The 26,318-nt window shown below is 32.0% G+C and overlaps 1 protein-coding gene across 7 annotated transcripts in view; it reads left to right on the plus strand.

Annotated features, from left to right (window-relative positions):
• NOVA1 (NOVA alternative splicing regulator 1) overlaps window positions 1-26,318 on the plus strand; it is a 170,845-nt gene that overhangs the window by 141,704 nt on the left and 2,823 nt on the right. For 6 of the 7 annotated variants that reach the window (XM_043983487.1, XM_043983493.1, XM_043983488.1 and 3 more), the window contains 2 exons: window positions 5,168-5,239; window positions 26,082-26,318. The exon at window positions 26,082-26,318 is cut by the window's right edge and continues 2,823 nt beyond it. In XM_043983487.1, the coding sequence (XP_043839422.1) occupies window positions 5,168-5,239; window positions 26,082-26,318 (309 nt within the window). The remainder of the gene's footprint in view (window positions 1-5,167; window positions 5,240-26,081) is intronic. The other variant, XM_043983489.1, reaches the window with a different exon arrangement.

The raw sequence follows: 26,318 nt of genomic DNA on the forward strand, positions 1-26,318 counted from the left end.
CTAGGCACACCTGGTATATTTAGTTTTAGTGGAAAGATTACCTTTTATTCTGGGATTTGGTTAAAAAAAAAAAGAGAATGGATGGTTGTAGAGATCGAAATATAAGGTAATGAGATTAGAACGTGAAGGAGGTCATGCAGAGATAGTCTTCAGTTCAGTAAAGTAATAGGCAAGGTCATCTTCCAGAAGTGACAGAGACCTAGATAAGATAGGGAACTTGAGAAGGGGAAAGATTTGAAATAGCCATTTTGGCTAGTATGGTAAGGAACAAGAAAAGCTGAATAAAAGAATTTCCAAGCAGCAGTGAGTGCCCATTTAAGTGAAGGTTGGACTTTGTAAATTTGTAGTGGAACAGGTCATTGTGGCTTGTTAAAAACATTTCTAATTTTAGGCTATCCCTTTTTCTGTTAACTAAAAGCTGAAGTAAAAGTAAATTTGAAAACTAAATCACCTCTATGTGTGATATATACAGTTGATCATTTAGCATTTATTTTTTAGACAGACCTGTGTTCCCATTGAACCAATGAAGCCAGTGACAAAGGCAGATTTAGAATTCAGATTTGCTGTTTAGTGCTGTCGATTAGCACTGTCTGTAAATATTTCTAGGTGATCTTTGTATTATACCTGTGCTTATGGGGGAATGACAATTATAGGAAAATTAAAGTGTTAATATAAATTCTTCATTCTGGAAAACCAAGAAGTTCTTAATAAGAAATTACCTGATAATTTCTAATCACTTTTTAATTCTCTTTCCCAGAAGTCTAATAACTTCAACATTCAAGAACTCAACTATTTTAAAATTCTCTAAATTTTTAAAAATTCTTTTTCTTGTTCAGTAATTCAAATTAGTAAAGTTCTTCAAACTTTCTATAATAGGTAATTCAGCCTTTCAAGTGTCTGAACCATAAATATTCAGTAGTCATTCAAGACATGCAGATAAGTGTATTAGGCTTATTCATTTGAATGGATAAAAATAAATAGGGCTAAAAAATAACTACATCCTTCCCCATTTACTGTTTTTAATTGTATATATTTTATCCTTTAAAAAATAAACAAAATAATAAACACTAAATGTTTCCACATAAATAATTTATGTGAAACATTCCACATCTTAATAAAATATTCTATGTGACCGCAATTGATATTTAACCTAAAGCCACCAAATCTAAATTCATGCCATACAAATGTAAATATTTTACATGTAAAATTATTTTAAATGGTCATTCCTGTTGCTATTTTAAAAGATATTGTAGAGTGGATAGAGCACCGGCCCTGGAGTCAGGAGTACCTGAGTTCAAATCCGGCCTCAGACACTTGACACTTACTAGCTGTGTGACCCTAGGCAAGTCACTTAACCCCAATTGCCTCCCTAAAAAAAAAAAAAAAAAAAAAAAAAAAAAAGATATTGTATAATTTTTTCTGTTCAGCTTTTCAAGAGGGAGGGGAGCAATGCTGTCATTTGCTTTTTTGTAATTACAAGATAAATTTAGACAAACACATGTACGTATGTCTTTATATGTACATGAAAATTTTTTATTTGCAATATTTTTCAATGAAATTATTGAGTTCAGAATATTTTATTCTCTCTTCATTTTATTAAGGGAATTGGAAAATATTGACACACTGCTTTCATTTTCTGAATGTCTGAGTAGCAGGAAGCTGAAGTGCCTCTGGAAACACTGAAACAATTATATTTTTCAGCATTTAATTACCTAGGCTATTGTAGTAGGCCTTTTTTGCTTTGTAGACAAAATATTTAATTTATACTAATATATTCATAACAGATTAACTTTGAGTTCATGATGTTTTATAAAATGCAGGGGTTTTATTTCCATCATTTATTTAATAATGCTCCATTAGATAAAAAAAGAAAGAAGTAAAATTTACTTCTAATATAGTCAATTGATAATTTCTGTAGTATTAAGGTAGAAATCTATACTGTCTTATATTAAATTCAAGAAGCTTTTATTAAGCACCTATCTGTAAGTTTGTGATGTTAATTAAGTATATAAAGGCAAAAATGAAAAATAATATTGTCAAGGATCTTTCATTGAACAACATGTAAATAGTTAAGGAATTTAACAAGTTCAAACCTTATCAGAGACCTAAATAGAACAATTATTCTTGCTACCAAGCAGTGTCAGGTATAATTTCAGAACAAAACAAAAACCTAGATTAATCAGAGTGCTCTTAGAATGCAGTGTTTGGATTAATTTAATTTTCTTTGTTACTGATGAAAAAATTTAAATTTAACCCTCAGTGAAAACCTTTCCAAGATACATAGAAACCCACTTTTTTGCTTTAGTTACTGTGGTATAATAAACAATTTAAACTTTGTTCATTTGGAACATTGCAGTGCCTTAGGAACATTCTTCTTAGCATTAGTTTTCATTGTTAAACATCTGGTTCATTAAAAGTTCTGGCAAGCTGGATTCTACTTCATCAAGGTTTCATTTTGTCACTCAATTTTTGTTCCTAGTTCTAACTAATTAGCTACTTTGTTTCTATTAAGTTAATAGCAATCATTAGGTAACCTTTCATGTTTGGTTGTAAATTTGAACTAAAAAAAATTAGATTATAGTTTAATTATTGTTCATTTAGCATTCAAGTCCTAGTATATTTACCATTGATAAATAAAACACCAAGCAACTAAATTAGCAAAGGCATTTTGGGGATGTGGTTTATATCAAGTTGCAACAAGAATGTTCTGTACACAGTTTCTCAATAAGGAAAACTTGGAAAAATACATGATTAAGGTAGTCATTTATGGAAGATAAATTTCTGATAAAATAGCTATAAATAAATTGCTAGATACTCATTTTCTAAAAAGAAAGTTTAAATTGCTAATGGGGAGAGAAGGACAGGACTATGAGAAGAGAGCTACAACAATACCCCATATAACTTTTTTCAGTATAGCTTCCATATTAATATATCTGCCAGTTTATCAATGACCAATTATGCATAATAGTCTATCATTTCTTCCATCTTTGTGTACAAGCCATAATTCAGCTTCCCTTGATTTTTTTGCTCAGACTGACCTTAAGGGTCATCACTGACTTTTGAATCTCTTACACTGGTTTAAAGAATATGCAGAATTGTCAAGTCTACTACTAAGACTGCCAGTTTACATCTCACAATAAAGTAGCACAAAAGGATGGCTAGGCCTTATGTGGGTAAAGTACTCATGTAGAAAAAGATTCGTAGTCTTATCACACATAAATGTAAATGCTTCAACAAATTTGTGAGACAGTTCTACACGCCCTCTTTTTTAGTACTTAGCAACTGAACTAATTTTAAAGAATTTTATAATCTTGATTTAATAAAGAACAAGTTTTAAATTAATGCCGGAACAAGCGACCCCCTAATTTATCTACCACCTTAGCAGAAATATACCTCTGCTATGGAAATACATGGAATAGGGAAATAAGAGGCATGCTTCACAATATATCCTATAAGTATGTGTTAAATGTGTTATACAAATGGGAAAATTTCTATGAAAAATTTCAGTCTTAACAGTTCCAAGATTTAAACATATGACCCAAATAAAGTCTGCATTAGAAATAAGCATTAGTGATATTTCTTAAAGACAAGTTAAAAATGAAAGTATTTTTGAAGAAGAGTCAGGTTTTCATTAAGATGAACATTAGAAATTAAAATACTCAGTTAATTTTCATTATATGGTTTTAGTGTTTTTATTTTTATAATTTAAAATCTTAAATTTAATTGGAATGTCAAAACTTATTTCTCTCAATCCTCCATCTTCAAATTTATCCACTATCACTGAATTTTATGCACTAATAGTTAATGACATCCTAGCCTTCAGGAGACATTTCTAGAACCTAGCTAGATCCAATCATTTGTGCCAGTAGTATTAAATTAAACATGCTGGAACCTATGATTTTTCTCTCTCTTTTTTTCTGACAGCTGTACACCTGCATATATCTAAAGAAAATTTGATAAATATAAAATAATTATTTTATTTCATATCACTATACTTTTTGTTTTATAAGGAAGTTAAGGTTATCAGTTCAATCTTTAAAGTTAAACTTTTCCATATACCTGAGTTACATTGGTTAATATTTGTGTCATCACAAATCCTACTGTTAAAATATGTGTTTATACACATATAAACATGTGGACTCAAAATACAGAGTAGAATCCACATGTGAAGATATCTGTTCTATCAGGCATGTTTAAGTAATTATTTTGGTGAATAAATACTTTCACTATATGTGTTAAGTTAAAATCTAATGCTCTGAGTTTTTTAAGTTTATGAGCCAGATATTGTTATTGTTAAGAATTGCTATGTTTCTTTGAAGTGACAAAACATTTTAGTCTGAATTAATGTTTCTATAGTGTATGTATGGATTTAGACAAAGCGATCAATAAATTGACTCCTACTTTATTTTTACGGGTTTTTATCTTTAACACAGGCTTCTGCTACAATGCATTATTAACCCCCCCCCCAAAATGAATGATCTTTTAACTTAAATGATAAACATATTGCAGTAATTTTTGTGATGGCATTGGTTGCATATTCAAACATCATGAGATTAATGTTTACATTTTCACATGTGGCTTTTATTAAAATATTGATATTTCAGAAGACAAAATGTTACCAAGAATTCAGTAGCTAAAAAGTAATTGTAATTAAAGATAGACATGGAATTTATATGGAATCAACTTGTTGATTATGTTTGACACATGAAAAAAGTGGGTAATTTTATGTAAAAATAAACCATTTCACGATTTTCAAAATTCAGACATTTTGTTTATTGTTGGAAGTACTTTTTGAAGTGTGCTCATTGAACTTGTTGGAATTTTTATTTTATTTTCTCTTTTCCCCAAAGAAGGCAAGAGGGGAAAGAAAATATCCTACAGTACATGAATATGGTCAGGATACCTCTCACTACTCATGTGAATTTCTCCCAATCACCATCTTGATTTCAATCCATGAATTTGTTTTTACATGCTTATGCATGCATACTTACATGCATTACTTAATTGACCTTAAATTCCATTAAGTTCGAATGAGTAGAAGATGATTTGGTTCTTAAGATTCTTTTTTCGTTATATTACATTTTATTTTATTTTGTTTTTGTTTTATTTAAATGATCAGTTTAAGGCTTATAAAGGTTGATTTGCTCCTGAACTGCTTTGTTCCCAGACATTGCCATCTTCCCCAACTACCACCAAGTCCTCTCCATCTGATCCCATGACCACCTCCAGAGCCAATCAGGTACAGTATCATCCTATCATCTACACCATACTTTTCACGGGTGATCGCTTGCAAACTGGAGAAAAAGATATGGTGGGTTAAGGATTTATTCGTTCATTCACATATATGCACCCATGATCATAGATATCAAATTATATTATTATCATAATTTAAAGTTCACATTTTATGAAACAAATGGTAAATTATTTGGCAATTTATTTGAATTTTTATCACCTGGTAAAAACAAATATATTCAAAAGCAGGGTGCCCTCCCCTATTAGACTGTAACTACTAAAAAGGGCAAAAGTTTGATTCATTGAATATTTTTTCTTCATATGCATTTAAAGATTTCTTATGCCTAGGAAAAGTTTATTCCTGCACATCAAATTTAAATATCTAAGTAATTTGGCCAGAAGATGAGTACTTTTTAGGCAATAAAATTGAAATATGCTTTTAACCAAAGTGTATCTTACTGTAAAAATCAATTCATGTAGTTGAAAAACATTGGCTTTTATAATGAATAAAACAAAATTAATTAAAACTATTTGAGCATTTTAATAACAGATGCCTTGTTATGATCTTAAAGTATTGCTATTTACAGTTCTTATGGAAGAAAAGCAAAACTAATGTTTACAAGTATTCTGATAAAAATACAATCTGTTTTTCACATTTGTGGTTTATAGTTGATTCTTTATAAATTTAGGTTTGTTGGGGATTTTTAACATTTTAATGTAAAATTTCAAATCATTTAGTTTCTTGACATCCAGCTTTACACTAAATTTGTTCTTCTTGAATCTTTAGTAACATGCAATTATAAAATTTCTAAAAATTAATTATCTTCCACATACATTTTGATTTAGTCTGAATAAGTACTCAATTTTTAGCTGAAGAATTTTCATTTCTATATAATTACAAATTATTTACTGGTAATTAAAATTTAAGATTTTTTTACAACTTGACTTCTAATAAAAGTTATGTTCATAAAATGTTTCTTTATACAGATAATTCACAATATGAATTATTGACATTACATTATCCAATGATAAATGTGTTGAATTTGATTAGTACTTATGAAGAAATATACAGACAATAAATTTGTGTTTCTTGAATAGATTATGTTTAAATCATATAGCTGAATGTTGCTACAATCCCCTAATACAGGATTATTTAATCATATCTGGAAACAAAACTAAGATTTCAAGAACTATTATGTAAGTAGAAGTTTAACTCTAGTTTTATATAACTCCGTTCCCTTCAGCGTGGTGTCTGCTCACACATACTTTAAAATGGATGAGTATATATCTTAGTAAACAGCCCATTTTAGGATATTATGTGAACTTTAAAGTACAAAAATATCTGTATTTGGAATTGAAAAATATATGAGTGCTTATGTAACGGTATTGATTTTGTTTCTTTAAAATTTGATTTGTTTTATTAAATTATTTCTAAATAGTTACTTATATTTTCATAATAATAGTTTAGTCTAAATATAAATGTTAATATGTCATGTTCTTTTTTTTTACTGTTATAATAGATGGGCAATAATTTCTCATCCCCCAAATCAAACTATTAGGTTATTTAAAAAAAAAATAATAATAATAATAGTATATGCTTCTAACATTCTGTCCGTAGTTAGACATTAGATGTGATCAATTATTTTTATTCTTAACCTTTGCTATTCTGTTCTTAGGCAAATGAGCAGAATATCTTCCACACAATATTAAACAGGATATAAAAGAAAGAGATATAATAATATTGCCCAAAGAGCTCTTTATATCATTCATATTTAATGTTCTAATTATCACCTCCAATATTTTCTAGTGGCACCTAACCATTTTATAGGTTACATCATAGCATGTGGTAAGCCATTTAAGTCTTAGCTGTTTATTTGGGATTTAAGTGACATAGTTGTTGCCTAACTATACTAGTGATTAGTATTTAGCTTCAGTATATTAAATAGATTCTGTACTGGAACTGTTACGTGAAATGTGTTTGCTTCAACATGAGAATCTTAAACTTATCAGCATTTCTTTAAGTAATGAGCCATAAGCATTAGAAAAACGCCTTCTCAGTGAGTAAGGGAGGGGCTGTAGGGAAGGAGACAATTTGGAACTGAAATTTTAAATTATTTTAAAAGAAAAAGGGAAAGTGGTATATATTTTAGTTTGCTTTACTTATACTTTTTTTCTTTTTTGGGGGGTGGAGGGCAGGGCAATGAGGGTTAAATGAATTGCCCAGGGTCACACAGCTAGTAAGTGTCAAGTGTCTCAGGCTGGATTTGAACTCAGGTCCCCCGACTCCAAGGCTGGTGCTCTATCCACTGCGCCACCTAGTTGCCCCCTTTACTTGTACTTTTAACAAAATATAGGAATGATATGTTTTCAGAAAGGAATTTTTTTCTGGGTGTGGTGGCACATGCCTATAATCCCTCTCTGAAAGAGTAGCAGATCACTTGAGCTAAGGAGTTCTGAGCTGCAGTAGGACTAAAGCCAATTAGGTGCCCAAACTAATTCCTGAATTAATTTGGTGAGCCCCCTGGAGTAAGGGGACCTCAGGCTGCTTAAGGAGAGTTGAACCAGCCCAGATAAAAATTTCCATGCCAATCAATTTGAAATCAAAAGGACCTCCTAATTTGTCTTTTATAAATATCCAGAATTTTTCTGTCATATTTGCTTAAAGAATGTCTAGAATAGACTACTATATAGAGTGTTTCTGAAACCCAAAATTGTCATTTGAGATAGTATGTCATAATAGTCACACATACAGATTTGGACTTGATATGAGAAGAAGCATGGCTAAGTGAAATGGATGTTGGATTTGTAGTCACAGCACAAATCATGTAGTTGTCATATTTGGAGCTTCAAAAACAATCTCTATAACATTTCACAAAGAGTAATCCATTCTCTGTTTTAACACTTGAGATGAAAGAAAGGCTGCCATTCAAGACTACCCAATCTACTTTTGAACAACTGTAATTATTAGAAAGATTTTCTTGGTGTCAAGTTTGAATTTACTTCTTTTCAACTTCTACCTATTGCTTTAGTTCTTGCTATCTGGGGCCAAATAGAAAAAAGTCTTACCCCACTTTCATACGTCAGTGCTTCAAATGCTAAATGATAGCTATAATGTTCTTACTGAGTTTTATCTTCTTCAGGGTAAATAGCATTCTGATTGCTGTCTTCTGTATGACCTCCAATTTAGCAATATCCTTCTTAAACTCTAGTACATAGAACTTAATACAGTATTCCAGATCTTGACAGAGTACAAAAGACCTGCTACTTTCTAATTCCTGAAAGCTTTGCCACTGTATTCAAACAACCATGCCTCCCCCATTGTGTACTTGTAATCTTGACTTTTTTAACACAAGTATAACTCTCCCCACTTTATGTCATTTGCAGATATGAGCTTGCCACTTCTGCCATTCTCTGCATCATTGATTAATGTGTTTAATAGCACTGGGCTAATAACAGATCCCTCAGGCTCTCTACTGGAAGCCACCTGCCAAATAGCCATTGTCCTATTAATGACTGTTCTATAAATGTGGATAGTTAACAAGTTCTGAATCTTTCTGACCATATGATCTTGTAGTTTATATCTCTCCATTTTTTCCACAAGAAAATCATGAGACTTTTTATTTAATTTAGTCTGTCAATAAATATTTAATAAACCCCCATTATGTGTTGGATACTGTGCTAAGTGCTAGAAAGGAAGGCAAAAGACAGCCCCTGACTTCAAGAAGTTCACAGTCTAATGGAGAAGACAACATGAAAACAGCAATATACAAACAAGATATATAGAGGATAAATTGGAAATAATCATCATAGTGAAGGCACTAGTTATCGAGGGGAATCAGGAAAGACTTCTTTGCAAGAATACTTTGCAAAAATCTGGGTGTTACACATACATATATGTATATTTACACATTACGTACACACATTTAGCTATCTATATCTACATATTAATATCTATCATATATGAATATATATATCTGTATATGTGTGTCTATACACACACACACACACACACACACACACACATACCATTTCCTTGATATACAAGTTTAGTGGTAGCCCTGTCACAAAAGGAAATAAGGTTAGTCTAACATGACATGGTCTTGAAAGATCTTTGCTAGGTCTTTGTAATCACCACTTTTCTAGGTGGTTACTGATCATCTCTTTAATAAACCACTCTATTTTTTGTTGCTCCTCCCCCACTAAGAATCAAGGTCAGACTCATTGGCCTATGGTTTGTATGCTTTGTTCTCTTCTCTTTTTGAAAACTGACATTTGTCCTGCTGCAGTTCTATAGTGGTACCTTACCCATTTTCAAACTCCTATATCAACAGTGGTTGCTTGGGTACATTTGACAGTTCTTACAGTACCTGAGGATATAGTTAATCTTTGTCAGGTGATCTGAATTCATTAAGAGTATCTTAGTGCTTCTTAACTACTTACCTTGACTGTCAACCCCATTAGACATTTTAGTAATGTCATTTCTAGTGCAAATTCCATTCTTCTTGACAGAGAAAAAAACTAAAGTAATAATTGAGCTTTCTCTTATTTGTCAGTTATCAAAGGATCGTCCATCCCCATAGAAAATAATATTCCTTTTTTGTCATTAGCTTTCCTCACCATTCTTAGCTCATTCTGAACTTTAGCAGTCCTAACACTAGTTTTATAGGACCATGATATTCATCCTGTTTTCTGTCCCTGTTTTTGTAAAGGATAGCCTTTATAGATATCCTATATTGACATTAACATTGGATTCTTCAGACAACTCCTATTTTCCTACTTCGTTGGAATAATTTACCTTTGTCTATTCAGATTTTCCTTCTTAAGAGATTTTCCTCTCCTAGGCTGACTTCCCATGCAGATTTTTATTCAATCCTACATATCCTTCCTCTGAACCCTTTGAAAACCACCTTTCTAAAACCTAGAATACACATCAGACTTTGTCTGACTTTTCTCTATCTTTTCACAAACTCTTAGAGGGGAAGTGGTAGCTTCTACCTAACAACCAGTTTGCTTCTGTTACTGAGAATGAGGTGCAGAGTAGAATTTCCCATGGCTGGTTTCTCTACCCTTTAATGGATGAAATTATCATAACAGTATATAAAGCAATTATTATGTACCGTTTTATCAGAAAGAGCTTCAGCTGGATAATTCAAGTCACCTATCACTACTTTATAATTCCTCTATGTCCTATTTATAATCTATTTTTTGAACTCATCTATTGCCTCTTTCTATCCAGGTGATTTGAAGTAAACTTCTTTTACAAAAATGACTTTCCATTTATCTTTGTTCATGTACCCTCTACCATGTTTCTCTTTCTGGGTCCTCATCTTAATATACAATACCAATCCTATCTTTTTCCCCCTCCTGTACATTGGGAAGGAATTGGAATAGTCTAATAAAAGTAAAAGATCCTGATGAACAGATAGACATAAGATAAGCATTTCCAGAATGCATGCAGTTACCAAGTAAGCACACTGTTTTAATAAAGGCAATTGGGACCAACTCTTTTGTAATTTGACTATATAACAAAATATCCCCCAGTTTATAGGAAATGAGATTTCTTTCTACTTACAAATTATACTAAAAGAACTATTTTTATATCATAAAAGAATTTTATTTTCCAGTTACATGTAAAGATAGTTTTCAACATTTGTTTTTATAAGATTTTGAATTCCAAATATTTCTCCCTCTTTCTATTCCCTCCCCCTTCCCCAAGACAGAAAGTAATCTGATATAGGTTATACATGTACAATCACATTAAATATATTTCTGTAAAATAAATAACTTTCATGCTTTTTAAGTAATTTTTTAGAGCTGATAACAAATTCTGATAATTCCAAACAATAAGGAATTTTTTTTCTTATGAAAAAACTGAGACAAATACTGTATTAAGGTACATACAACAAATGACGAACCTGGGTTTGAAATTCTATACTTCCCTCTTAGTTTGTATGCCCAAGGGAATATAGAATTTAGTACCTATTAAATATCACAAATATTAAGATATATTTGAAGAGACTCATTTTTTTTTCTCTCAGGACTCTCCAGTAAAATTATTTTAATGGGGAAAGGAGCGGGGAAGCAGTTCCTATTTAGGAATTAGAAAACTGAATGATTATGTTGAAAATATGTTTTTAAAGATATTTCCGGGGCAGCTAGGTAGCACAGTGGATAGAGCACCGGCCTTGGAGTCAGGAGGACCTGAGCTCAAATCTGGCCTCAAACACTTAACACTTACTAGCTGTGTGACTGTGGGCAAGTCACTTAACTCCAATTGCCTCACTAAAAAAAAAAAAAAGATATTTCCAATAAAAACATTTTTAAAGCTTATTTAAAGAACCACTGCTAGAATATTAGGGAACATGAAACTAGTGAATTGTGAGGTAAAAAGATACGAATGAACAAAGTCAGTCATTCAACAAGCATTAATTAAGCACTTACTATGAACCAATTACTAGGCTAAGTGCTAGGGATATGAAGAAGGGAAAAAAACACAGTTGCTACTCTCAAGGAACTCAAGTTCTGATGAAGAAGATAACATAAATAACTAAAATACATATGCAGCATAAATGGAAAGTAATCTCAGATGGAGGCACTAATAGTAGGGGAGGAATAGGGGCAAGAAAGGCCTCCAGCAGAAGGCAGGTTTTGAGCTGAGTCTTAAAGGAAGCCAGGGAACATAATGAGGGAGGTTATTGTACGCATCAGGGACAAGCAGTGAAAAGGCCCTATGTCAGGAATTGAAATGTCATGTGTGTGATGAACAGCAAGAAGGACACTGTAACTGGATTATATAATGAGTGGTGATAAGTAAAGTAAGAAAACTGGAAAAGAAAAGATCCAAGTTGTGAAGGGCTCTAAATTCAAAACAAAGGATTTTATATTGGATCTTGGAAGTAATATGAAATTACTGGAGTTTTACTGAGTAGTGAGTGAGACACATTGCATAATCGTACCATCACTTTAGGAAAATCACTTTGGCAGGTGAGTGGAGGTTAAACTGAAGTGAGAAGATTCTTGAAGCAGAGAGACAAATTACAAGGCCATTAAAATAGTCCCAGGTATGAGGTAATGAGGGCCTGTACCAGGGTCTAAGTAGACAGAAAGCTGATGTTAGGGATTAGAAATCACAAAATTTGGCAATTAATTTGATATGTAGACTGAGTATGAATGAGGGGTTCAGAATAACACTGAGGTTGCAAACATAGGTGAATAGGAGGATAGTTGCTTTTGACAAATAATAGGAAAGTTAGGGGTGGGAGAGTTTTTGGTGAAAAAGATATTGACTTGTGTTTTTTGGATATGGTACATTGGAGACATCAGTAGGACACACAAATCAATTTGTCCAGAAGGTAGTTGGTGATACAAGACTGGAAGTCAGGAGAAAAATTAGTGCTAGATATATAGATCTTGATGTCATCTTCATAGAGATAATAGCAAAATCAATGGAAATCCATGAAATCATTAAGTGAGATTGTAAAGAGAGGGAAAAAAGAAGTTTCAAGATAGCGTCTTGGAGAACACTTACAGTTAATGGGCATGACCTGAATGAAAATACGGGAAAGGAGACTAAGAAGAAGAGTGCAAATAACAATTTTTACTGTTACTGTTCTTTATAAACTTGAATTTGGTTTTGTATTCACAAATTTGTTTTGATTATGAGTTGACATTGTTATTCATTTGGGATGGCACGATAGAAGACTCACTAGTTCTACAGTCAGGGGAACTGAATCCAAATACCACATCTTACACTTAACTGTGTGACTTTAGATAAGTCACTTAGCCTCCCTGGACCTCAGTTTCCTCATCTGTAAAACATAGGAGTTGGATTTATTGATGTCTGAGGTCCCTTCAAGAAATGATCTTATAATATCCACACTTTCACAGAATTTGACATAAGACTTTTCAGGATAACTATTAAAATAATTATATTAATTGTATGTAGTTTTAACCTGCTATCTAGGAATTATGGGGTCTCAGGAGGGTCACATTTTATTTAGAAACTTTTTTTCAGTTAGGATATATTCCACTTATATGGGAATAAAGGAAATATTTAACCTCTCTTGTTGCTTTCCTTGAAAACTGGTTTTAATTTGAACTATAGGAAAGGTTTAAAAACATTAAGCATTTTAAATTCCAGTTTCATTAAATCTTTTGAAAAGTAAAAAAGTGTTTGTTTCCACCAAACCATAAGCATTTAATTTATGTTGCAAATAATGTATTCAATTGTTTTCATGCTTCTATAATTTTTCATGTTATTTGTTGTTCATTTATCTTAATAATTAATGTAATAAGAATGATTCGTGCCATTTTATGTTCTTAATTATAATAATTTGAGATAGCAAATTATCAGCTACCCTTTAACAGTAAGATACTGAAATGTGATCTTCTATTTTAGAACTTTTTAAAGAATTACTACTTCTTAGAACAAATTATGCTGACATTATTCCTCTGAAAAAAATCAAGTTGTGTTAGAATGGCACACATTTATTATCTCTGCTAATAGGAGAGGCTGAAGCTAATGAATCCTTTGAATGCAACAGGACCAAAGCTTATTGCCAAGTCTGGCACCAATGAAGTAAGGCCTCAGGAACAGTGGGCCTCAGGGGCTGCATTAGGAAGAGTAAACCAGCACAGGTCAGATTAGGATGTAGCCCATGGGTTTCCATTATATTTCCCGTCTGGACAAAATAGAAAAATATAGAGACTCTATATCAAGGAAGGAAGGAGAGGTAAAATTTAAGTTAACATTTTTTTTTTCATCTGTACTGTATTGTTAATTTGACTTAAGTAATATAGCCAAAAGAAAACACATCAGGATATAAGCAAATCATCAAACAACTTTTATTGATCATAACATTTTCTAATATCATAAATGAACTTTGCAAGAACCTATATATCAGTGATTCATAGAATCTTATATAGAAAATAAATAAGTTATGCAATTGTTTCATGCATATATTCAAATAAGTTATGCATATATATGATTAATTTATTCATAGTAGTTGCCAAGAAGAGATTTTTAATTTATTCTTACAATATTCCAGTTAATTGTCAGCTTAGATGCTGTAGGTACTCGATTCCTTTTATATATTTTGAGTTTCTAATTGATAATCCATTTATTTCCATGTTACTCAGACTCATAGCTGCTTACCAACTGAGTAAATTTTTTGGCATAATCTCTCTTAATTGTTAAGCTAAACAGAGGGCATGTTTAAGATACAATAGTCCATATAGGTTCAATTATAGAATTCATAAAGGGAAATAAGGCTGGAAAACAGGTTGAGGCCAAAACACAGAAATCTTTATATGCCGGAAGGAGTTTGAATTTTATTCACTTGACCTTTGAAAGGTATTGGCAAGTTTTTTGTTTGTTTGTTTTAACCAGAGTATACTTAAATTTAAAAGAAAATGTACACAGGATAGATAATAAGCTTAGATTTTGGTCATACTGGTTGGAAGAGTCAGCAGGAGATCTTCAGGAGATAGATACAAGGGCCTAATGGTAAAGGAACGTGACATCAAAGCTGAAGATATGGATTGGGTATCATCTTCATAGAAGTGACAGTTGTAGGTTTTTGAAAAATACAGACTGAGAGAGTGTTGAAACAAGGACAGAGGGCTGAAAATTAATCACCTACCCTGTGCCAGACAATGTGCCAGGCTCTGAAACTACAAATACAATAAATGACATAATCTCTCTCTTAATAAACTTACATTCTAGCAGGGAGATAACAAGTGCATCAGTAACGACATACAAAATAAAGAGAATAAATACAAAGAAGTTCAACATGAAGATGTTGGAGAGGGAGGAGGGCACTAGTAGGTGCTATTGTCAAGTGGACAGTTTCCACTTAAAACATGAACTTCAAAATCTCTAAACAATTTATCCTTGGGGCAGCTAAGTGGCGCAGTGGATAGAGGACTGGCCCTGGATTCAGGAGGACCTGAGTTCAAATTCAGCCTCAGGCACTTAACACTTACTAGCTGTGTGACCCTGGGCAAATCACTTAACCCTAATTGCCCTGCCCCCCCCAAAAAAATTGTCCTTGAGGTTCTGGTTAAACTTCACAATACTTCAGACAAAATAAGGAAATCACCCTATGAAGACCTAACTCAGGGGAGTTAAAAACTGTTCCCAGTTCTATGTTCCATACTCCAAGTTGGAAATAGTAGTCTTTTTCTCTGTATTTATGATCCTTCATTGATTTGTGATTTACATAGATTGTATGAAATAATTCCCTTTAAAGAGCTTCATGCTTAAAAACTAAAAAGTACAAGAGACTTAAAATAATGAGCTTTGCCAACAACTGACTTTGTCACCCACTCTGCTTAATTATAATAAATAGGGTTTGAAATTATGATTTACTATTGCGGATAATCTACTCTTGAATAATCAAGAGTTGACTAAATGTTTATGTTATAAAAATATTCCTGGGAATTTCAGTTTGTATTTTCTAACCAAAATGGAGTCATTTCTCATGTAGGTAAGTCTCAACTATTATATAAATGTAACCAATACTAATAAAGAATTATTTTATAATTTTAAAAGTAATCATAGACAGCCAGGTGGTACAAATGGATAGCACTGAACTTGAATTCAGGAAGACATGTTCAATCCCTGCCTTAGACACTGTGTGTATGGCCCTGACCAAATTACTTAGCATTTCAGGCTCAGTTTCCTCTTCTGTAAAATAGGAAAAATAATAAATAACACTTGTTTTACCAGATTGTGAGAACCAGGCAAGATACTGTTCATGAAGCTCCACTTAAATGCTAGCTATACAATTATAAGGGTAGCTAGGTGGCACAGTGGCTAGAACATTGGACCTGGAATCAGAAAGACTTGAGTTCACATTTGGCCTCAGACACTTACTAGCTTTGTGACCCTGGGCAAGTCACTTAACTCTGCCTCAGTTTCCTCATCTGTAAAATGAACTGGAGAAGGAAATGGAAAACTACTCCAGTATCTTTGCCAAGGAACCCCCAAATGGGCTCAAAGAGTCACACACAACTGAAAAATGGCTAAAATAGCAATAAAATTATATACATATTCAACTTTTGAAAAATTTACCAAAAAAAGAAAATTTAAAGCTAAGATTTGTTATGCTTTAAACTAGTAAGAGATAATCATCAGTTACAACTGTAATAATTCAATTGTACAATACATAGTAACCATTAGTCTTACAAATCTATAGTCAAAAATTAAGTTAAGTGGTAAATAGATATTACATTTTTACCTAATACTTGCCCATGTTATTATTACATTCTATGTACATTGAAAAAACATTCCTTTTATGCTCAAAACCATTATTTACTTTTTTTAAAATTATCTTTAGATTCTTTTTAATATTAAATTGGAGAACTTTGGCTCTCTTGTCAGAAGCCAAGCTTTTTTCCCCCTCAAGTTATGTTTAATTTAAATTTGATTTTGTGTTAAGAACTCTGAGCATTTTTCTTTTTCTATGCTCCCAAAATGCTGATCTTAAAGAGGGCCTATCTTTTCTGCATCTCTAAATATATTCTTCAAAGAGTACTCTGCTTGGCACATGGACATTGTCGATAAATAGGCTCTTTATTCACTCTTGATTTTAGTTTAATCTTTATAAGCATTTGCAGAAAATATTTGCAGAACAATATCACTTATTTAAAAACTTAGAGTATATGGAAATTAATAAAATATTTTTATTAAAAAAAACTTAGAGTATAGATTTAGAGCTTGAAGGGACATTAGAGTCCATCTAGTCCAACCCTCTAATTTTATAGATGAGTAAAATGAGGCCAGATTAAGTTATTTGCCCAAAATTCCATACTTATAAGCTTCATAGAGCTAGGAATAAACTAAGGTCCTCTGACTCAATTTGGACTATGGTCTTCTGACTCCCAATCCAGTGCACTTCTCCTCTTTTTGTGCTTTTCTTTACCATTCTCCTCTTTTTCCTCCAACTTCTCTGTCAACTTGCTTTTAGTCCACTTTATGAGATCATTATTCATGTTTCAGACATAAATCATATGTCTTTGCCAAGGTGTCTGTCCTGATCTTTCTTTGCTTCTCTCTCTACACCAGGGGTTCTTAACTTTTCTGTGTGTCATGAACCCCTTATCAGAATAATATTTTTAAGTAATTGAGGGAAATGCTAAATTTCAGTTAGAGGTTAGTGAAAATAAAGATGTAACTTTTTTTTTTCCTTTTTCAAGTTCACAGACTGCTGAAAACTAACCATGGACCTCAGGTTAAGAACTCCTATTCTACACCCTCTTTCAGAGATCTTATCAGCTGCTAGGGGTTCAGTCCTCATCTCTAAAAGATCACTTATAAATCTATATATGTAGCCCTAATATCTCTCCTAACTTCTAGTTAAATGCCATTAACTACTACTGGAGATCTCCACCTGGATAGCCAGTAAGTATCTTAAAATAAACATATCTAAAATAAAACTCATTCTTCCCATAAATCAGCAACTCGGAACTCTAGTTACTGAGACAACAAATTTGGAGTCATATTTAGCTTCTCATTCTGTCTGCTCCCCTTTCCATTCAGTTGCCAGATCTTGTCAAATAGTTCTCCATAACATTTCTCACATCAATCCCCTCCTCCTGACTTACATATCCCCCCACCATAATTCAGGTTCATAGTACCCCTTACCTGTACTATTGCAATAATTTCCTAATTGATCTCCCTTACTCCAGTTTCTCTTCTCTCTAATTGATTTTCCACACAGCCAAAATTACTTTCCTAAAACATAGATTTGACTGTGCTACTCACCTGCTCAAGAAGCTTTTGTGGTCCCTGCAGCCTCTAGAATAAAACACAAACATATAAGCTTGACATCTAAAGCTATTACAGTTTGATTCCACCCAATCTCTCCACTTATTATTCCCTTTCTCACACACTATGTTTAGACAAAAAGGTTCTACTTGCTGTTCATGGAATTAGGTACTCCATCTTCTACCTCCATGCCTTTGTCCCCTTCCCCCCAAAAGTATTCTTCCCATTCCAGAACTATATCCTTCATTAGGAATAAATGTGACATACATGTAAATGTTGCAGCAATACTGCACAATACTTTGTTTATATCTGTACAAGCAAAATGATTGTGTATAGGTCTCATAAGTTGAGCCTGCTCATCCTTTTTTTCAGGTAAGGAAAATCTTTATTCCTATATTTTCAGAGAAAATGGAGAATGAAATAAACTATTTCACTACCTTCCTCTCTTGTCTTCTCCTTCCCCATGCCAACTCCACTCACCCCAACGCATAAAAATATACAGAAACTGCAAGGATTGCCTGTAATGAGGTTATAACACTTGACTTCTGACTCATAACAGAGAATAAGACTGAATAAAAAAAAAACACCACACAAATGCATATATACACACATGCAAATGCACAAGTACATACACACACATATACCCCTTGTATATGAGCACAGAACGACTGATGGTTTTCTCCTAAATCGATCTGTTAATTATATCATTTGTCCCCTTAAGCCATCTCTTAATTCAGTTGAAATACTAATTGGACTATGACCCAGTAGCAGTTGTTCACTTATTTTAGCAGTCTGTCTTTGTCTGGAGAAGGGCTTCTTAACCTGTTTTGTGTCAGGAATCCTTTTGGCAGTCTGGTGAAGCCTCTGGACCCTTTCTCAGAATAAATGAATAAAAGACATATTATTGCAAAGAAAACCAATTATTTTTAAATATATTTATCACAATATTAAAAGAGAAAAACTAGTTCACAAACCCATAGAGTCCCTGGTGTAGATCAAGGATTTTGGTTAATTAAGCTGACTAATTCTGTCAAACTATAGTTTAGTTGCTTTCTGAATAAATTCAGCCACAGCCTTAAAATAATCACAGCTAAGTGAAATAGGAAAAAGAATTAGTATATATCAAGTGAGGATTTTGAAATTATTCTTTTTTGTTTTTTGGGTTTTTTTAGTGAGGCAATTGGGGTTAAGTGACTTGCCCAGAGTCACACAGCTAGTAAGTGTTAAGTGTCTGAGGCCAGATTTGAACCCAGGTACTCCTGACTCCAGGGCTGGTGCTCTATCCACTGTGCCACCTAGCTGCCCCTTATTCTTGAATCAATATTCAATTATTTTATTTTATTAGTAATAACAAATAGCTTACAAATTACCTTAAATAACCAGTGCTTATTTAATTTTTTCCAGAAAAGAAAATGCTAAAAAAGCAAAAGCTTATGACAAGTTATAATGCTGTATATAATCACTGTAATTATCTTTATCTGTATATTTTAGTATCTGCTTTTTTATGAGCTTTTTTAGGAAAAAAATGTTCTTAGGAAATTTTAACTTTAAACTCATAACTTTGAGATCTTATTTGGGAAGAGGGATTGGAAGACTATTAAATATATTTCCCATTTGATACTCATATAATAATAAAGGAAAAAAGAAAGAATAAGCATTAAACATTATAATTATTATACTTTAGGTGAATAATAGTATGATCCTTGTGTCCACGATGCCAACTATTAGTAGGGAAGGGGATTAAAAATACATAAATTGCTTTTTTGGTCCCCAAAGCTCATTTGATAAAACACTAAATTTGTTCAAGAAAAGGCTTATTTAGGGTTTGTGTGTGTGTGTGTGTGTGTGTTTTATAAGTTTTAATACAGTTTACTATGGTTTGTAAAGCCAGTTTTTCAGATATTTAACAGATATTGTGTACAATATTGAGTACTTAATTGATCCTAGCAAAATATTATACTAATTTAATTCTGAGATAATTTTACATCTTGCGGTATATATGTGTATGTATGTATATATATGTATATATATTATATTATATATGTGTGTGTATACACATATATATACACACAGAAAACACTTTTAGAACAGGCAAATTAAAAGAAGGTTATTTCCTAAATTATTAAAATTTATTTTTAAAAATATTTACTTTTGAAGTAGGGATTTTTTTTTAAGTTTTGAGGCAACAAATATTCTATGTAAGGATGACTATAGCTAAAGGAAATTCTGTACTATCTTGTCTCAAACTAGGCCATTAATAGATGACTGAAGGCATATTTTTCAAAGGGATAACTTGAAAATAACAGATTTCTTTCTTTCACTGTCCTTTGTGCTTGGGGAGTAATAAATTTGCAAGCTCCAAGAACAGTTTGCAGTTAGCACACTGCAATTCACTCCACCCCTACACATGAAAGAAAATAATATTTTTCTTGGTTGGGATCCAACAACCTCTGTCTTGCTGTCAACTCTTTTAAAATAGGAATCTTTTGGTCAATAACTAAAGTCACTTTTAGATTTTTATCATGAGACATTCTTTAATAGATCTTAAAAATGAAGATGAATGAGTATATAAGATTAAAAAGCATAAAAGATATAAGAAGATACAAACACTAATTTCACTGTCACTTAAATAGAATAACATTTTTATTGGTATAAAATTAATGTTATTACTCAATTCCACAAAGATACTTTCCTTTCAAACTATATCTGGGATTTGGACAAGAGGTTTATTAACCCTAAACTGCAAATTCCATGTTCCTTTTCCTTCCAGAATGCAATAGGATCCCTTGTTCCCATTGGGACTGATAATAGAAATTTAGTAAAAAGAGAAAACTTTATTTTTCTAGAGATAGAAATTAGAACAACACTTATGTCGTCCTGTATCATATAGTTTACCTCATTTTTCTCAGTTTTTTCCATCTTTAAAAGGAGAATATAATCTGTTTCTGTCCACTCCAGAGTAAAATTCAGTAGATTTATTATAAATAATTTTTTTCAGAAAAACAGTATAGAAATGTAACAGTGTTATTAGTACTAAAACCTAGACATTTAGTGTTGGAGTTATGTTTCTCATTAATTATTTACATTGGTGTCAGTATTTCAGTATTGGGTCAGCTAAGTGGCACAGTGGATAAAGCACTGGCCCTGGATTCAGGAGGACCTGAATTCAAATCCGGCCTCAGACACTTGACACTTAATAGCTGTGTGACCCTAGGCAAGTCACTGAACTCTCATTGCCCCGAAAATTTAAAAAAAATCAATATTTTACAAAGGGAAGTCATCTTATAAGGAATTACCTTAATATTGTTAGTTTGTTCAGCCAGCATTCATTCATTCAAAAATACATGCTATTGTGTTCTAGGTGCTGTTTGACAAAAATTAAATAAATTAATTTAATTAATTAATTAGATAAAATTAAGTTTGTGTTTTGTCTCCAGTAAGTTATATAGGGAAACCAAGGAGTATCTTTCTTGTACTAGTTCATGAAAAAAGTAATGAGTGCCTTTATTCAATTGAGTTTAATTCAGCAAATATTTATTGAGCCCCTTCTTGTGGTAGGGACTAGGGATACAAAGAGAAAAAGGAACCAGTCTATACTTTCAGAGCTTAAATCTCCTGAACTAGGGTGATAGAAGTTTATGAGAGATATTTCAAAAATAGAATAATAAATTACTTGATGTGTTGTGTGGGTGTGGAGTGGTTACAAGGGAAGGAGAGAAATCTAAAAGTACCCAGCAACATGCGTAACACATACTATACAATTAATAAATGCTGTTTTCTTTAGTTTTGATTTAGTGACTAAAGATTACTCCAAGGTTACAACCATGGGTAACTGGAAATATTGTGCTGCCACCAATAGAGAAAGGGAAAACAGGTAAAGGAGCAGATATGGAGCAGAAATTTTAGAAGTATCAATGTGGATGGAAGATGCTGACTATAGAATAGTCCTCAGTTCTTTTAGGTTACTAGCTCTGTTGATTATGACTCAAAGGGTTAGATGTATGGGTAACTATGAAGAATCCTTTATTACTAAGAATAAGGAAGTCGGATTTAGGAATTAAAATGACTAATAAGTTTGGTTTTCAATATGTCGATCTTGAAATACATAGTAGAACATATAGGTGGAAATGCCCAGTAAACAGTTGTAAATGTGAATATAGAAAATGTATTTCTAAAATTACATTTGTCAAGTTGCAGGCAAAATTAACCACTATAAATTAAGAAGTCCTATGTTCATTATACCAGCATCTTTGATTATGAATCTGTTGATATATGGAATAGTTTATTCTCAAACTTATTTTTATATCTACACATAGTTCAATAGCATGGTTCAAAGAAAAGTTTCCAGTTTGAAATTTCTATTATACATATATACACACATACACATATATTAAGTATAGCTATGGCATATAGCATACTTCTGTTAACAAAGAAATAATGATATGAATCTTTAAGAAGGAAAAATCCAAATCTTTCTAAATTATATAGTTTAAGTGAAGATTTTGAAAATTTATAAGAAATGGAAAGTGTTAATTATGAAAAGGAAAGTGAAACCATTGTTATAATAACATAGATACCATATTTGCAATTCCATAGAATTTAGATTTAATGCCAAAATAATAAAATCTATGCACAGCAAAGTCAATGTGACTTGTATAAGACAACTAATTCCTTTCCCACATATCATTATAGTGACTTTAGATAAAATGTCAAATAAAGATATTTCATTGGCCTTCTGTATTCATAAATATTTTTTCATAATTTACTATAGTTATGGCTTCTTGTTAACTTTTTCATTAGGTAGTTAGAAATTCAGCATGTGCAATGTTTTTAAAGAGAGAAATGTGGGGGCAGCTAGGTGGCATAGTGGATAGAGCACTGGCCCTGGATTGAGGAGTATCTGAGTTCAAATCTGCCCTCACACACTTAACACTTACTGGCTGTGTGAGCTTGGGCAAGTCACTTAACCCCAATTGCCTCATCAAAAAAGAAAAAAAAAGAGAGAGAGAGAAATGTAATGTCTGGTTTAAATATGTCGTCCTGACTAGTAAATTCTTCTTCATAAAAAAGGCTAAAACCCTATTGCCATTTTGTAAAATCTTTAAATGGCTTTAAAATTATTCTGTTGGAAAATATTTCAGATAATGTAAAAAATATTTTCCTTATATATCATTTTTAGTTTTATATCATCTCATTTCATCCTTAAAATAATAAATTTTCATGACCCTTTATGTGCATAGAATAAAATATCATGGTATCACTTATTCATCTCATTTTATTGTACATTCTAGTTAGTGTATAACTCATTCCAGTTAACAATACTGCAAATTGTGGCATTTCTGCCAAATGACATTCAACAACAAAAAAATGTTTTATTATCTGCTTATGCTGGATGAAAATGCTGAAAATTGTATTCTGTTTAAGTGAAAGGCACTAATTTAACATTCCTAAGAAAAGGCTTTAAGGAAAATAAAATTTGTTCCATAAAATAAAAAGACCACTATAATAATACCAAATAAAAGCAAATCCTACCTTAATAATAATTGTCCATGTGCAAAAGTAAAACTAGTAAATCATCATAACAGATATTATTAATGTGAGGGTAGATCTTTAGTGAATATATGCTTTTAGAGAATCATTATAATAAATCAGATAGCCCAGTCTAGAACTCCTGTAGGTTTGATTTAAGGGGAAAAAGAGCAGAAAGTTGTAACTATGCTCTTAAAATTCCTGTGAATGTGTCATTCTCATTTAATGCATACTTAATGGCATTATATAGATTTTTGTGATTAAGAAGTTAATAAATATATAATGTTTATAATATCTTAACAGTATTTAGCAAACCACTTATTTCAGCCTACTCAATTTTTATGATCTGGAATGCTGAAAATGAATAATATTGATTCTCCTCCATGTCAGTAATAGACCAAAGACTGTTTGAATTACTTGTTACATGTCATGTATTCCTTCATACTTGTCAAAATATAGTAATGAGAAAATTATGTTTGCAACAGGATAAAAATGAGGCAAATAGCTCTTTTTTGCATGTTATAATGATTTTACAAAATAAATGTTGAATTCATATACCGAAGATCAAGACCTTATACCTAAGACCGTGAAAACTGAACCAGTACTTCCTTGATATTGAGAAGATATACCTGATAGCATAAAATAGTGTTTTGTATATTCAATAATGTCCTAGATCCAGAAAATGGAATTCGAAGTGATGTAAACTATTAGAAGACTTGTCTGCTGGCCCTAGCAAAGACTTATTTACCCCAAAATAGCAAGTGTCCTAGCATTTATCAATAAAAATTGTTTATCCAATCACTTCTTCTTCAGCACAGTTCCCCATCATGGCCTCTGATCTGACCACAAAAACTTGGAGGAAGTACTCTTCATTGTCTCTTCTTCTTAAAATGATGACTCCTTTGAGGAAAATATCCTTGTGATATTATTATGATAAGCTGTGTACAGTGTGACTTCCTAATGGTTTTACAAATTTCCTCCCCACTCCATTAAAAAGCGAGTAAAATACAATAAAGTTAATATCTGTCATATTAGCCAAGTGCTGAAAAATGTGCTACTTGAGTCTATAAAATATTAGCCAAACATATCCTTAAATTTTATATCATATATCTTTATGCCATGGCATTTTGGATTTCTGTGTTGCTTTGCATGATTTGCCAGATTTTGAGTGTGAATAAACATGTAGAATTATTAAAAGTCTTCTTTTTAAAAAGCAAGTTGTTGAGACCATTTATGTTTATGGGTGATTATTTCAATTTGATAGGCATTTAAATTTTGAAGGATCAGTAATTCTCCATTTTGGCTTAAAAGATAATATAGACTGTATCATTTTAAATGTAGTTATAACAAAATATTGGGTTGATTTTATAGTCTTAGAACATGTTGGCTGATTAAAGAATTTTATGTAGAGAGAAAGGCTTTTTGAATGATGATGCCGGTGTATTTCTTCAATTGAGATAATGTTTTCAGAATATGTATGTGTGCTTATAGTATTCCTTTGTGTAGGGGTATTAAATTATTCTTAATGTTTATGCTAAAATATCTTATCAACGAACCCTAAGCCTATCTGTGGTAATAGGCATTATAATGAATGTATAGAGTTGTTCCTAAAAGGTATCTATCAATGTTCTGTATTAATTTTATACATTTCAAGGTCATGTTACTAAATAACTTCAAAATGTAATTATTCCTAAGTCCATGTCAATAAAGAAATAGAGAGGATAGATAGATAGAACAGTCTCCATGTAGTTTTAATATTTTATAACTTAAAACTACACTAAGGCTTTGGGACATCCTTTCTATATGTGTATGCATGTGCATGCGTGTAGATAAATGTATAAATATGCCTACAGATGTGTCAATATATCTATATACATACGCACACAGAGAGACATAATGTGTCTCTAAAGAGGATATAGGTGAAAAAAATTGTATTTTCTCTTTTTTTAAATGTACATTTAGTATTCCTCCAAGTCTGGAATTATAAAATTGGGGGGAGGGGAGTAATTTGTTGAGCAACATAATAATTTTCTACATAAAATTAACATATTAGGTACATGCAATAAATTAATCTCCTTTCAGATTCAATTTTACTTGTCCTATTGCATTACTACAATTGCTTTTTCATCACATTTTTCTTCATTTTAAAATAAAGAATCTTCTTAACAATGTAGTAGAGGAAGATTGGCCTCCACCAATGTGATTTGGAAAATATTTGAAAATGCTACCATTTAAACAGTCCAATGAGATTTTTGTCTTCCTCACTACCAGTTGTCCAGTGTGAAATATGATAAGACATGAGCAAAATTCAATGTTTAATAAATGTATGCCCCATTTAAGAAACTTTTTTTCTTTTAAAAATTCCAGCTCCCTAAAGAATAATTTGTTAAAATTTGATAAGAACCACTTTAAAAATTGAGATTCCCCCCACTTTCTTTATGTTAGGCTTTAACTTTTTTTCTTTTTTCCTGCCTTTTCTAGGGTAGCAAAGTATTATAGAATTTATGCATAAAGCAGAAGTATTATTTATATGTATTTTTTTTAATTACAGGTAAAGATTATAGTTCCCAACAGCACAGCAGGTCTGATAATAGGGAAGGGAGGTGCTACAGTGAAGGCTATAATGGAGCAGTCAGGGGCTTGGGTGCAGCTTTCCCAGAAACCTGATGGGATCAACTTGCAAGAGAGGGTTGTCACTGTGAGTGGAGAGCCTGAACAAAACCGCAAAGCTGTCGAACTTATCATCCAGAAGATACAAGAGGATCCACAGAGTGGCAGCTGTCTCAAT

This window comes from Dromiciops gliroides, chromosome 2 (genome assembly GCF_019393635.1).
Source record: "Dromiciops gliroides isolate mDroGli1 chromosome 2, mDroGli1.pri, whole genome shotgun sequence".
Classification (NCBI taxonomy): Eukaryota; Metazoa; Chordata; class Mammalia; order Microbiotheria; family Microbiotheriidae; genus Dromiciops; species Dromiciops gliroides.